Genomic DNA, 13,954 nt, shown 5'->3' with positions numbered 1-13,954 from the left:
TAGAGGCGTGCCTTCGGGGGGAAAGTGAAGAAAAGGGTTGGGACTTTTTACCTGTGTATTTTCAAAATGCAGCTTCGCTGGACTCAAAATCCAGGATCTCCTACCCTACCTTTAACCTAACATGCATGGTTTTTGGGCGGTGGAAGGAAGGCGGAGTACCCACGCATACACAGGAAGAACATGCAAACTCCACACAAAAAGGTCGAGATTCGAACCAGGAACCTCTTGCTGTTAGGTGACGGTGCAAACGGCGATTTGGCATTTTGAATTCAAAATTGAATATTTAGTGCATAGTGCAGTTGACTTCAATTGTAAGTTTACAAATAAGGATGAAATGTTGCGCAGTGTTTTTCAAAGGGCTTGAGAAGGAATTTGTTGCAACTGCTTTTTGCAACAGACATCAAATCAGCAGACCTCCCCTCTAACCAATAACAGACCAACTTTAAGACTTTAATTCTGACCATGCAGACATTCCACTGAGCACCCTAAACCGATGCATACTTAAAGATCTAATCATCAAATAAATGGAAACATATTGATTAAGGACATGAAGGTCAGTATGTCCTGAAGACTGCAAAACACTCTGATGAAACTGGCTGTTACAAGGACTGTCCAGGACAAAAAGACCAGGACTCCACTCCGCTGCACAGGCTAGGTTCATTAATGCCAGTCAGCCCAAACATTGCCAATTATCTGCACTTCAGATTAGAGCCTACACAAATGCTTCTCAGGGCATGACTGGCAGGCTTGTCTTCAACTTCAGCTTATCAGAGGAGAGTGCGTAAATGAGCCATTAATGGTTACATTGCAGCAAAAACCAAAAATGGAATTCAATTGCTTGGACCAAGAAACGTGCTGAATCAACGTCAGTCAGACGAGATAAAATCTCTAGTTTGGTCTTCTGATTGAAATTTTGGCTCAGACTATCATGTCTTTGTTGGATGCAGAAAACGGGAGCAGATCTTTTCGACATGTGTGGTTCTCACCATAAAGCATAGAGGAGAAGGTCTGATGGTGCTTTGCTGGTGATGCTGATGGTAATTTATTTCAAAATTAAAGCACTTAACCCGCGGTAATACCACAACGAGATCAAATCCCACGAACTTTATGCATAGTGAGATGGTTTAGGGGGAGTTTGACAACAGTGTCAAAGCAAAGCACCCAACAAGTATTTAACATATCTTGGAACTTCTAGAATGTTGGAAAAGCATTGCAGGTGAATTGATTATGCTTTCCAGTTGGTGAAAGACCTTCAAGCAGGCTAGTCCACCACCTGGACTCTTCCACTGTGAAGCCACTCTGTTGTGATAGATGCAGTGTACGATTTAGCATCGTCTTGCTTAAACATACAAGGTGTCACGGTTTGATGAGAAGTGTGGACCCCGGAGCGGATACACAGAGACAGGTGAAGTAGATGGTAATCCAAAGTATATTTATTTTAGGATGACGTAATCCAACAATCCAAAATTCCAAAAACATGAAACAAGATGATAAGACTCTGAAAGACCAGGATAACGAAGTTAATGCAAAAACAATCTGGCAAAGAAAAAGGGAAGCAACAAAATATTTATAGAAGGAAGAATAATTAACAAACAACATAAATCTGGTGTGTCAGGGCAGCATGGCATTCCCTACTGCTGGTGGAAGGAAAAACCAGGAAAAGAAAAGAAACACTTAAGCTGGCCCTGGAGTAGCAGCAGTGGCTGTGACACAAGGCCTTCTTTGAAAAGATTTTTACTGGATGGGACCACATGTAGCTCTTTCCAAATGTGTAAGTTGCCGGTTCCATAGGCACAAAGAGCAATCCTGTCCCAGCAGAGAAACAGGCCTTTGAAGTGAGCGCTGATAACAACCAAAATCACAGTTTAAATCAAATCTCAGTGTTTATCAGTCTCCTAAAATGTGTTTTATTTCTTCTTTTTTATTGAACGGAGAAGACTAACTTTCAGTCATTAATGTTGAATATTGCTTCACATGTTCTCCTCTTGCTTGCACTGATGCTCTCTGGGTACTTGGGCTTCCTCCCACATTCTAGAAATATGTATTTTAAAAAAAATTTGTGATTTTGAGTGCGAGTATGCATGGTTGTTTGTTTTGTTTGTCTCTGTATTGATACTGCAATGGACTGGTGTCCAGTCCAGGGTGTGCCTGGCTCTTTCCAGTTAGTAACTGGGATAGGCTCCAGTCCTCTCACAATACTGAATAGGATAAAGCAGGTATGAAATATAGATGAATTAATGGAATAAAGCTATTTACTATGTCTTTTACTCCATCTTTCTTTTCCAGGACCCAAACCCATTCCTTAATCCCTCCATGGAGCCTGACGCATTGCTGCGAAGTGCAGTTCCTCCTTTACCCAGTAAAGAGCAGGGAAGGCTGGGAGGTTCTGGCCGAAGTCTTGCTCCACTCCACTTCCCTTCTGAGCTGCTTCCCTTTGATGAGGCCTTGAGGGATGTTTGCACCATCCGACCCTTGATGGAAGGAGATGTGGTGGGCCGGCACGGTGGCCAGCTTTTGGAGATTAAAGCTGCTGAGCGGCGAGGTAATAGGACTTCTAATCGTGATGATTTTAATATGATTTGTATCTAGTGAGTCCATCAAACACCTGCTATGTAAGCTAATGGTTATGTGTTTGTGCTGACAGAAATGGAGAAACAGATGAAGATTGAAAACTTGTTTGTGACTTGGCAGCAGAGGTCAGCACAGTCAAATATGCCCATTTCAGTAAGTATCCCAAATCATAGTTATGGGTTATTCTAGCAGACACAACCCCAATTCTAAAAAAGTTGGAAGAGAAAACGTAATATGTTTAAGGGTCAAACATTTTGCAATTTCATGAAAAACATTAGCTCAGCTTGACTTTGGTAGCAGCAACACATATAAAGTTGGGACAGGGCCAGGTTTACCACCGTCTCGCCTTCTTTTTACAACAGTTCCTTCTTTGCCATATTTTGCTTTTCATGTTGCAAAAAGTATATTCAATTGGTCAAAGGTCTGAACTATAGGCAGGGTGGTCCAGCACCCAGACTTTTCTACTACAAAGCCATGCTGTTGAAATAAATGCAGTATACTATTTAACATTGTCTTGCTTAAATATGCAAGGCTTTCCCTGAAAAAAGAGGTCATTTGGATGTCAGCATAAGTTGCTCTAAAACTAGAGCTCTGTGCTCACAGACAATGATTACCCAACGTGCTCCTCAACTGATGCAGCTATTTCCATGTCATAGTCATCCAATATTGATTCAATCCTGGTCAATCAGTGCAGATTTATTGATATTCAAAGTCTGCAATTTTATGATGTGTAGCATTAATTCGTTATTGTTTCACAATTTGTAAATTATTTTCTTTGAGATTGCTAAACTTCAACCCCATCTTTATTCCTCAGAGACTCTGCCTCTCTAAGATGCTCTTTTTATACCCAACCTGGTTACTGACAGGTTGCCAATTAACTATGTTCCACCAACTTTTTCTTGAAAGTACCATTTACTTTTCCCAACTTTTTTTGAGACATTTTGCTGCCTTAAAATTCCGAGATTATCTAATATTTTTTATGAAATAGTTAAATCTCTCACTTTTAATATTTGTTGTGTTATCTATGTTCTTATGTGAATAAGATATTGGTTTATGAGATCTACAAGTCATAGCATTCTGGTTTTCTTTTACATTTTACACAGCAACATTATTGTATGTTCTATATTGTATCTGTATGACTCCAAGTCAAGTGATCACTTGTTAAAATTTGATTTTGCAGCTCCCTTTGATCCTAATTATCTACAGTATGGAGGGCTGTGGACTTGCTTCTTGTTTGTAAAGTTGGTTTAGACTTTTGTTTTTAAGTCATCCCACTGAATGTCTCAAAATGTTGTAACAATAAACATCTTAACAGGGGACTGATTTGGAGACGCTAAAGCAGTCATCAAGGTTGGTCCATTACTGTGCCACCCCCCTGCTTTTTGATCCCATCTTCCGGAAGCAGATCCAAGAGGAACAGATGAAACAGCCCCAGGTGAAGGTATGTGTTCTGAAATAATTGAGCATTTTGTAGAAACTGATCTAGTTACGACAGAGTAGTTCAGTATTATTCACTGTACCCCATACGCTGTTAGCCCCTCTCAGTTAAGAAAACAAGACTCCTGACAATTTGACATATTTCCAGACCATTCAAAAATATTACCTGTATTTATCTTTAACCATTTTTATTGGTAGAAAAACTTTCTCTCTTTGATCAGCATGTCTTCTGGTAAGATTCAGTTCATCGTGCTGTTTTTCTTTAAAAGATGTATAGTTAAAATTTCATTGTAAGCGATCCTGGATCAGATGTACCCAAACCACGAAGTGGTGATACTTTGGAATACTTCAACATAATACTTCTCACTCACTCACACTGTATTTTACTTGTCTAGCCTTTTGGTTTGCATATCCAACTGCAGAAGGGCAGCTTTGCTCTTTTTGGAGAGCAATGACTTTCTCCTTGCAACCCAGCCATGCACATAAGATGGTGGACTAATGAGCTAATATGACAGGGCTTTTAGTTGCTCAGAAGATGAGTTTCTTTGGAACCTTGTAGAATACTAACAGTTCTTGCTCTTGGAAGGATCTTTGTTGGTTGACAGCTCTTTGTAGAGAGTCGATTTGACAATGGTCAACACTTCCATTTGTACACATTGTGTGACTGTAACTTGCTGACGCTGATGAGCAACAACTTTTTTTCTCAGATCCACAGAAATGTCCTTTGTTCATACCATGATACCATTCTACAAACATGTTTTGAAAATCCCACTTTGGTGGAACTCTTTTCTGATTGATCATTAGTCTTTAATTCTAGTGTTAAAGCCCTTCTTAGCACTGAAACTGCACTTTTTAAAGTTTTTAATGATCTCTTATTCGTCACGGACTCAGGTGTTCTTACGCTTTTAGACCTCACAGCAGCATGTGACCACCCTTATGATATCTCATTCATAGTTATGCTGATAACACCCAGATTTACATGTTTTCGAAACCACTAAAACCACTGTTGGTGTCTCTCAGAAATAAAAGCTTGGATGGCTTTGAACTTTTGGAATTTTAACAAGGACAGAACTGAAATAATACATTTTTTTAATGTTGTTTTGCTTCTAATTGGGATCTGGGTGGCTTTAAACATTATGTGAATCCAGATGTAAAAAATGTAAACCTGGGTGTGATATTTGACACTGACAACATCCCAGCTGGACAGTTCTGACGCTCTGTATGTTGGTGTTAGCCAGACTTCCCTTTCACGGCTGCTGTCGGTGCAGAGTACTGCAGCTCATTTATTTAACACCAATGTGTAAGTGTGAGCTCATCTCCCCAGTACATGTTTCCCTTTTACTGGCTCCTGTTTTAGGAACTACCTGGTGCCTGACCTTGCCCCGGCCTGTTTGATGGCCACGACTGGCCCACGTATTTGAAACAGTTCTTGGATCAGGTTTTATTGTTGACTTCTAAAGCACTTAATGGTCCAGCTTCTTTTTATCTTCCTGACCTCTTACAACCATATGCACCTATCCATACCTTTTAGATCACTCAGATCTTCTTATCAGATGCTTCTAGTTGTCTCTAAACCAAGACTTGCGCACAGAGAAGACCAAGCCTTTGCTAACGTAACCCAAAAAGTATGAAATGACTGCCCACGGCATGTTCAGCAGGCTTCAACACTTAATGTGCCCCTCCCGGCTTATTCTTAAACACACTTTTATTTCTTGGCTTTTAATATCTTATGAGAATTCAATTATTTTTCTTTTGTTCCCCCTTATTTATTGCTTTAAATTTATTCACTTTTTTGCCTTTAACATTAATTAAATTGTAAAGAAATTGTACAGCACTTTGGTCAATGAGCGGTTGTTTTTAAATGTGTTTTATAAATAAATTTCACTTGACTTGTTCTAAATTCACCACCATCAATGCAGTCTATAAGCATGGATTTACTCCCTTAGTTTCGGCAGAAATTCCCTTCTAAATGTTGCATCATTTCCAATATTTTTAGATAAAAATGATAGATTATGAGTGATTTTTCTGACACTGTCTTGTTCAGAATGATGTTTTAATGCCAGGACCTCCCTCCATGTCTTTCCAGTTGCAAACACCAATTCCATCCTCCAAAGGGTTTTTTATTGCATTGGGGTCATTCTGCTTTAGCAAAGTCATGCCATGCTCAGCTGTGAATAATACTACATTCTGCCTGCCACCACAACGTACCCACAGTGTCTTAAAAGGTATTAAACACCAGATCAAGAGATGTTTACTTAAATGTGGGATCAGACTAATTCTTTCCATTTGGGTGATATCTATGACACTGATGTCATATTCAGTGGTCGCTACACATCTCATTTTGCAAGCTAAAGTGGTTAATGGATAGCTTGTCACTCTTCCATCCATCCATTATCTGCTGCTTCTCCGAGGGTCGTGTTGCAGGGGCAGCAGCCGTTCCTGTCCCCGGCCACTTCCTCCAGCTCTTCCGAGGGGTCCCCGAGGCGTTCCCAGGCCAACCGAGAGACATAGTCTCACCAACGTGTGCTGGGTCTTCCCAGGGGTCTCCTCCCAGGGGGACGTGCCCGGATGCCTGATGCCTTATGCCTGAACATGGTGTTCGTTATGGACAGTACATGACGAGCACAGAAGTCCAACAACAGAACACCCCTCCGATTCATATCGGGGGGGCGTTCCTCCCAATCACGCCCTTCCAGGTCTCACTGTCATTGCCCACGTGAGCATTGAAGTCCCCCAGCAGAACGAGGGAGTCTCCTACAGGAGCACTCTCCAGTGCCTCCTCCAGGGACTCCAAAAAGGGTGGTGTACTCTAAACTGCTGTTTGGTGCGTAAGCACAAACAACAGTCAGGACCCATCTCCCCACCCGAAGGTGGAGGGAGGCTACCCTCTCGTCCACCGAGGTAAACCCCAATGTGCAGGCACACAGCCGGGGACCAATGAGTATACCCACGCCCGCTCTCACCATGGGCAACTCCAGAGTGAGTCCAACCTCGCTGCCGGGCCCCGCCCACAGGCCTGGGTCATGGGGAAGGCCCTGGTGACCTGTGACTCTAAATATGTTGATCATCATAGGGGGTCCTAGGAGCTGCTCTTTGTCTGGTCCCTCATCTAGGATCTGTTTCCCTTGGGTGACCCTACCAGGGGCTTGAAGCCCCGGACAACATAACTCCCAGAATCATTGGGACATGCGAACCCCTGACACCTCATGGGGGGAGCTTGTCAAACTTTTCAATTTTATTTGCTTAGGTCTGTCTTAAATACTTTGGACAACCAAACATATTGACAAATATGGTGACCTTCAAAAACTGTCCGGCCAGAAGTAGGGAATAACCGGCAAGCTTATTCTTACTCATGGAATCAGGTCAGATAAGTAGATGGTACTTCAAAGCGGCTCAGGGGATATTTGTATAAACATTATTATAAAAAATGTGGCATGAGCGTCCGTTAGTCCCCCCTGAATGGTTCCAACTTGTACTTAGTGCTCTCCCCTTGTGATTGGATCAGCCAGAGCTCATGTTAGGATCTGGTCTGAGCCTTTTTAGTGTTTAAGTGATATGCTGTGTTCTGTTCTTGAAATGATGATATGTGTGTGCCAGAAAAGGCATTGCTCCAGCGACTCCACAGCTTCAGGCCGAGACCGGAGCTACAGCACTGACTCAGCTGATATGCTTCCCAGCCGACTGAAGGAAGAACCCTGGCTGCTTGAGATTTCCAGCAACTTCCTTCAGCAGTACGTCCAGTACCTGCAGAGCATGGGCTTCATTTTGGTTCAGGTCCGGCCTCAGTCTCCAGCCCGCAGGTCTGTGGTGGCGAGAGTTTTGTATTCTCTTGACTTTAGATGCTTATAGCTGACATTGTCTTTTACGTTGTTTTTCAATGCTGCAAGTCCCTCCCACAAAGCAGACAGCATCACAGTGTTTTGCTACACTGGTCATCATCTTTTTTTCTACACCAACACACCTCCAACCAGTGCTGCCCTATGTTTAATGTAACTAAAAGCAAACACAGCAGCTGCCTGTCTTATCTGTCACTGCCAAAGCTCAATCTGTTTAACTCTGAAATATGTCTTATGCGTGAACTACATACTAGTGGTGGTCTCTTAGTCCTTTTTGGTTGAACTTTATCCTCACTGACCTCTCTCCTCCACACCCATCCCACCACCTCTTACAGCATTGCCCGGAACCGAGCAGCAATGTTGAACTCTATGTCAATGGAAGGACGGATGTCCTTTTCTTATGTAAAGCAGAAGAGTGAGGACAGCCCAAAGGTTAGTTTTCATCCCAAAAACACAAAAGCCTCTTTCTCCACACACGCATACATACACATACATACAAAAATTCAAACTTGTCAGGTTCTTACCAGGTCTTAAAATTAGGTAAATACACCACCATAGGAAAAACAGCTCATGACATATGATACCATGTCATTATTTATTTAATTAAGGCTAAATAAGCTCAAATGCAGAATCAAGTGAAAATTAAGAACACCTTAAAGGGATAGTTCGCCTCTTTTAACATGAAGCTGTATGACATCCCATATTAGCAATATCATTTATGAACATTTTCTTACCCCCTGCTGCGTCCTGTGAGCCGAGTTCCAGCCTCATTTTGGCGTTGACGAAGGTAGTCCGGCTAGTTGGCTAGGGTCCCGAAAATAAAGCGTCTTGCTTCTCAAAACAATATGTGTTCAAAAGAGTAATACATTTGCATCACAAAATCGTCCCTCCAGAAAAAGTCAGACCTCACAATTGCTTGGCGCTATTTTCTCTCCCTTCGTATCACTGCGGGCTATGTAAACCTTGCAGACCGAAGAGCAGACCGACGAGTCCCCTGCTTCCGAGCAGGAAACACCGTAACAGGTGCAGCTATTGGCAGGTGGCTGAACGCATTGATATGAAGGGAGGCAAAAATAGCGCCAAGCGATTGCGAGGTCTGACTTTTTCTGGAGGGACGATTTTGTGATGCAAATGTATTACTCTTTTGAACGCATATTGTTTTGAGAAGCAAGACGCTTTATTTTCGGGACCCTAGCCAACTAGCCGGACTACCTTCGTCAACAATAAAACGAGGCTGGAACTCGGCTCACAGGACGCAGCAGGGGGTAAGTCAATGTTCATAAATGATATTGCTAATATGGGATGTCATACAGCTTCATGTCAAAAGAGGCAAACTATCCCTTTAAGGCTTAATAGCTGGTAAAACCACTTTTTAGTAAAAGTAACTTGACTTAATTGTTTTTTACATGACTTTGTCAGTCTCTCAGTCTTTTTGACTTTACAATATAGCTTCAGTTCATTAAGGTTTGCCTCAATGAACTGAGGTTTTGTTTTTGCATAGCTCTCTCAAGTCACAGCATTTCAATTTGGTTTAGGTCTGGACTTTTACTGGACCATTGCAAACCCTTCATTTTCTTTGACTGGGAAATTTATCCCTTAAATGTTTATACTTATAGATATATGGATGTGTCTTTTTTTCGTATTTTTCGTTGTTTAGTGTTTTTACCAAAGAGAGTATTGAATAGTATTAATAAATCCCCATTGCTACTCACAGAAGTGGTCTGGGTCAGTTTCACCATGAAATATTATATGGGTGGTATAATAAACAGTGGTTCTGCCTTAAAAGACTTCATACTGTATCAAGCGAATTCTGGTGGTGATTTTAAGATTTTTTTCAAATTTGTTATTCAGACTGCAGCATCTGGTGCCATGGCATATCACCTACAGAGAGCGCTGCCAGGAGGGATTGTGTTGATGGAACTGGCTTTCCAGGTGAGATTTACATCATGAGGGGCACTCAGGACCACTATGATCTCTAGCTTATTTAGTTGTTTTCAGTATCACATCGGATACGAATATCCTGAGGATATCAGTGCCAATAAGGTGAACCTTTTTAGACTTGATAACACATTTGATATAAAAGAGGAAATGTCTAAATGTAGATAGCCTTATTCTTTGATCGCGGAATGTGACTTTAAATTCTTGTAAGACTAGTTTAAATAAGAGTTACAAGTCTTGCGTCATCTGACGGTAACTAAGAGAACATTTATTGAAATAGAACACGATTGAGTACAACTCTATTGCAATATTCTGTGGATATGTTGCAACAAGCCGTCAGCTCAGCAGCTATAAGCACAAAGTTCATCTGAGGCTGTTGTGAATGTATATACTAGATAAGAAGTTAGAAATTCAGAGGATGCAAGAATTATTACAGTTCGTCCACAAAAAGTGCATCCCATAGCTAGATATAAATGGTGAAGCCACTGACTGATGATGTTATTCCTAAAGCCTCGCTGCTGGAATGGTCACAAAAAAATGTAGTCTGAAGCAGATATCCTGACCTCACTGAAATAATTCTCTCAGAATCTACTATGGAGCCATAGAAGTCATAATACAAACGATTTCCCAGACTTAGGCAGGTAAAATAAAGCTGAATAACAAATGTTTAGGTTTTCTTTTTGTTTAGCACACCAAATTTGACCTGATATTTTACAACTTGTTTTTATATGTCTGGCTTCATCATTTTAAGTTTCCTGTCGTCTGAGTTTTGTTTCCTAATTTGTCATTTAACACTTACTGTATGTTTAGTTGGAATTTATTTCCTCCCCCATTGATTGGTTTAACAAACTGAAGGAATGACAGCTGGTGTTGTCCATGTGCCCTCTCCTTCTGACAGGGGTGTTACTTTTGTGTGAAGCAGTATGCGCTGGAGTGTTCCCGCATTCCAATGGGACTGACTGTCAACTCCCAGGTAAATGTGTGATGTTAATCTGCACTACTGTATGAAAGCACAGCACTTCACTTTTTATGGGTTCCTCCTGGGTTTGAGCATGAACAAGGGCAGGGATGATGATCTTTTTGTATAAACCAGTGGAGTCCAATAAGGTCTATGCACTCAGAAGGGTTGTGGTAGAGCTTTTGGTGCTATGCATGTTGTTTAGGGTTTCTTGAAGGTGGTTCCAGTGGTCAGTACAATAAAATAGGTAGACGACAGTCCTAGGGCTCTGTTTCAACTTCAGAGCTTAACAAGACAGTTGAGTTGAATAAAATGGCTTTGCGTTCTCCCAATAATCTGTAATCTCGTTATGTATACTGTAGGAAAAAATCCTAAATTGTTTGTAAAATTTGCTTTGAGAGACATGGTGTAAAAAGTCCCATTTTGCATGTCATACTTCAGGGCACTTCAGGAATACTTTTAAGAATGTGATTTAGATTTGAAACACAATTGAAAATGAAGCCAAAAACAAGCAGATCCCCAGAAGAAGCTGGTCAGACCAGTGTGGACCTGTTTGCTCATTGCTGTATTCTGTGTTATTTAGCTTTAGTTGTTGGTGCTGCAGTCGGATATAATTGTAATGGAATGTTTTTGCTTTCTACATATTTGGTGGGCAGATAGTCTTTGCTGTAGAAGTCAGTATGAAGAGTAGCATGTTGTCTCTTAACTTATCTTTCAGTGATGTTTCCACCAGTGAAAGTGTGACACTCTGTAGGGAAATAAGAAAAAGATAAATAAATCCAACAATGTTTCAACCCCAGAGCACAACAGTGCATGTAAAGGCTTTTTTTAAATGTCTTTGAAGCCATTTTCACACGTGTGTTGCTGACCTGAAATGTCATGGCATTATTTACATGAGCTGTATATGAGGAAGTAAGTTCTGATATCATACAAACTGCGCATTGTTTGTACTTTGTCCTGCTAGTTCCCAAAAATAAAGTCCTGAAAATATATGAATGCACATTTGTGATTAGAGCCAGAAACTGTCCAGAGGATTCCCGACCAGCAAGAGGGAGGAGGATTTTTGCTGCTTCCTAAATATCTGTATTTTTCAATATGTTCACATACATGTAGTAATGATTTCAATGGACACATTGTTTCTCATTAAATCAGCAAACAGTTTTTGCATTATGTCGTGCTTTGTGTGCTCTCCACTTGGGTTTCCTCTACAGTCAGTTTCCAGATTAAGAATATCATAATATATAATATACAATATTTCATATTGGCTGCAGTTCATGTGTGAAAATGGCTTCAATAAGTGCTTTCCTGGAGAGCATGGAAAAATTACAGTGGATATTATGATGAGGCGAAACCTACAGACTGAAAGATCCAAAACCTCTTAAAGAACCAGATCCAGCAAAGATTTTTGTATGATGAGATGGCTGACAGAGATGTAATTATTTCAATGGTTCGTTTGCTGCTGACGGGGTTAGAAGTTTAACAGCTGGTCCTTCAGCATGTTTCTGTTGGAGCCGGCTCAGATTCAGCATAGCAGGCAAAAAGCAGGAACGATCTGCTTTATCAGAGGAATGGCTGTGTGTCTGTGGAACAGTAGATACATTGAGAGCACAGAAGCCACAATGGATAGACTTAAGCTATTGTAGACCTTGGCTGCATTCACAGAAAATAAGCCATGTGCTTTAGAACGTAGCCGTTTTATTTCTTTTATTCACTGCTTGGTTGCTGGAGAATGCAGTCCTGGAATCATCTCTATCTTGTTCGACCATCACTGTTCTCTCTATCTCTCCCATCCAGCCAAAGTACTGTCTTCGACGTAGCTTGATTTAAAGAGAGAAACAAATAACCAGATCTGTAGAAACAAGACAAAAAGGAGCAGAAGCCTAAAATAGGTACCCAGGTCACTGCATCAATTTGTCTATGTTTGTATCATATGTGGCCAACACCACTGATGAAATGATGTGTGCTACATGTGTGCAAAGATCTGCATGCATGCATTTAGGTCGATCACATAAGCAAAAGTGGGAGTACCAAAGTGTAAAAATAAAGTGAAGTCAGTTTTATTTGTTCAGCGCATTTCATACACCAGACACACGCTTGATATGCTTACACACAGATCAAAGCAAGAAGAAGCGGATTCATAAAAATATAAGACTACGTACAAAATCAGAAAATAGGATGAAAATCTGAAAGTTAATTACACACTGTTCGCCCAGCTGAAAGCTTGGGAGAACAGATGTATTTGCACTCTGCGGTTGAAGCAGACCCGAGTTCTTTTGGTAGAGAGTTCCAGGGAGAGGGATAGAATACTGTATGTACACATGCCTCTGTATGGTGAAGAGACCCTTCCTCAGTGATTTTAAAGGGTCTATCAGAGGTCAATTCAGTGAGCATTTCAACAACATGGGAGAGACTTTTCAGACAGTCATGGGCCAGATCTGACGTCACGTTTGTTTCAAATCATGAAAGCTCCACTATGACCATGTCTGTTGACAGACCAATGACCTTCCTGGCATTGGGGCATCATCTTTCTAAGTACAAGGTGCCCCACCTTTCTCCAGACACTCGCTGAATTCCACCTTTACTAATCCTCCACACTGATGAACTGCAGCGTCTTCTATGTGTTCCTTCCTTCACGGGTGAAGGTCAGCTCAGGACCTCTGGAAAGGTCTCCTGCTCTGCTAACACATTATCTGTGAGAGCCGTCACACACTACTTCTTTTACAGCTGGAACAAGAGTATCTGCACAAAAACAAGTGTGCATCCAAACACAGCTGACGTTAACTTTGTTCACTGTTAACCGTTTAAATGTTTGACTGTTTGCTCAACACTGCCAGAATCCAAACAAAACCTGAATTTGCCATTGGAACCATGATTTGAGAACCCGATAAGATGCAGCTAAATCTAAACATGTCAGGCTGTAGGATTTGGCTGAGGGGTGGAAGGAGGAGGAGTGACTCAAGACATCACCTGGTGATTGATTTTTATTTCCTTCACCAGTAAAGTAACAAAGGTACATTGTAGGGGAAGAAACAAATAAAACAACTACGGTAACTATTTACAAAAGTCTTCAAAATGAACCAACAGGCCCTTAGCCATAGGGCTCTGTCTCTGCTGCCTTTGCAGGCCCATGCTAGACGGATCCCTTCTGCTCCAGGCCTAATATTAGAAGCCCCTCCTACAAGACAAAGCAACATTAATTGGCAGTCATTCATAC

The 13,954-nt window shown here is 41.2% G+C and overlaps 1 protein-coding gene across 5 annotated transcripts in view; it reads left to right on the top strand.

Moving 5' to 3' along the window:
* The window catches only part of szt2 (SZT2 subunit of KICSTOR complex), a 104,001-nt gene that overhangs the window by 76,845 nt on the left and 13,202 nt on the right, over nt 1–13,954 (top strand). For all 5 annotated transcript variants that reach the window (XM_075485002.1, XM_075485003.1, XM_075485001.1 and 2 more), the window contains 7 exons: nt 2,287–2,542; nt 2,645–2,724; nt 3,887–4,012; nt 7,606–7,808; nt 8,180–8,276; nt 9,696–9,776; nt 10,681–10,755. In XM_075485002.1, coding sequence (XP_075341117.1) covers nt 2,287–2,542; nt 2,645–2,724; nt 3,887–4,012; nt 7,606–7,808; nt 8,180–8,276; nt 9,696–9,776; nt 10,681–10,755 — 918 coding nt within the window. The remainder of the gene's footprint in view (nt 1–2,286; nt 2,543–2,644; nt 2,725–3,886; nt 4,013–7,605; nt 7,809–8,179; nt 8,277–9,695; nt 9,777–10,680; nt 10,756–13,954) is intronic.

The sequence above is a fragment of the Odontesthes bonariensis genome, chromosome 15, assembly GCF_027942865.1.
Source record: "Odontesthes bonariensis isolate fOdoBon6 chromosome 15, fOdoBon6.hap1, whole genome shotgun sequence".
Taxonomy (NCBI): Eukaryota; Metazoa; Chordata; class Actinopteri; order Atheriniformes; family Atherinopsidae; genus Odontesthes; species Odontesthes bonariensis.
This window is presented reverse-complemented; position numbering and strand designations above follow the sequence as displayed.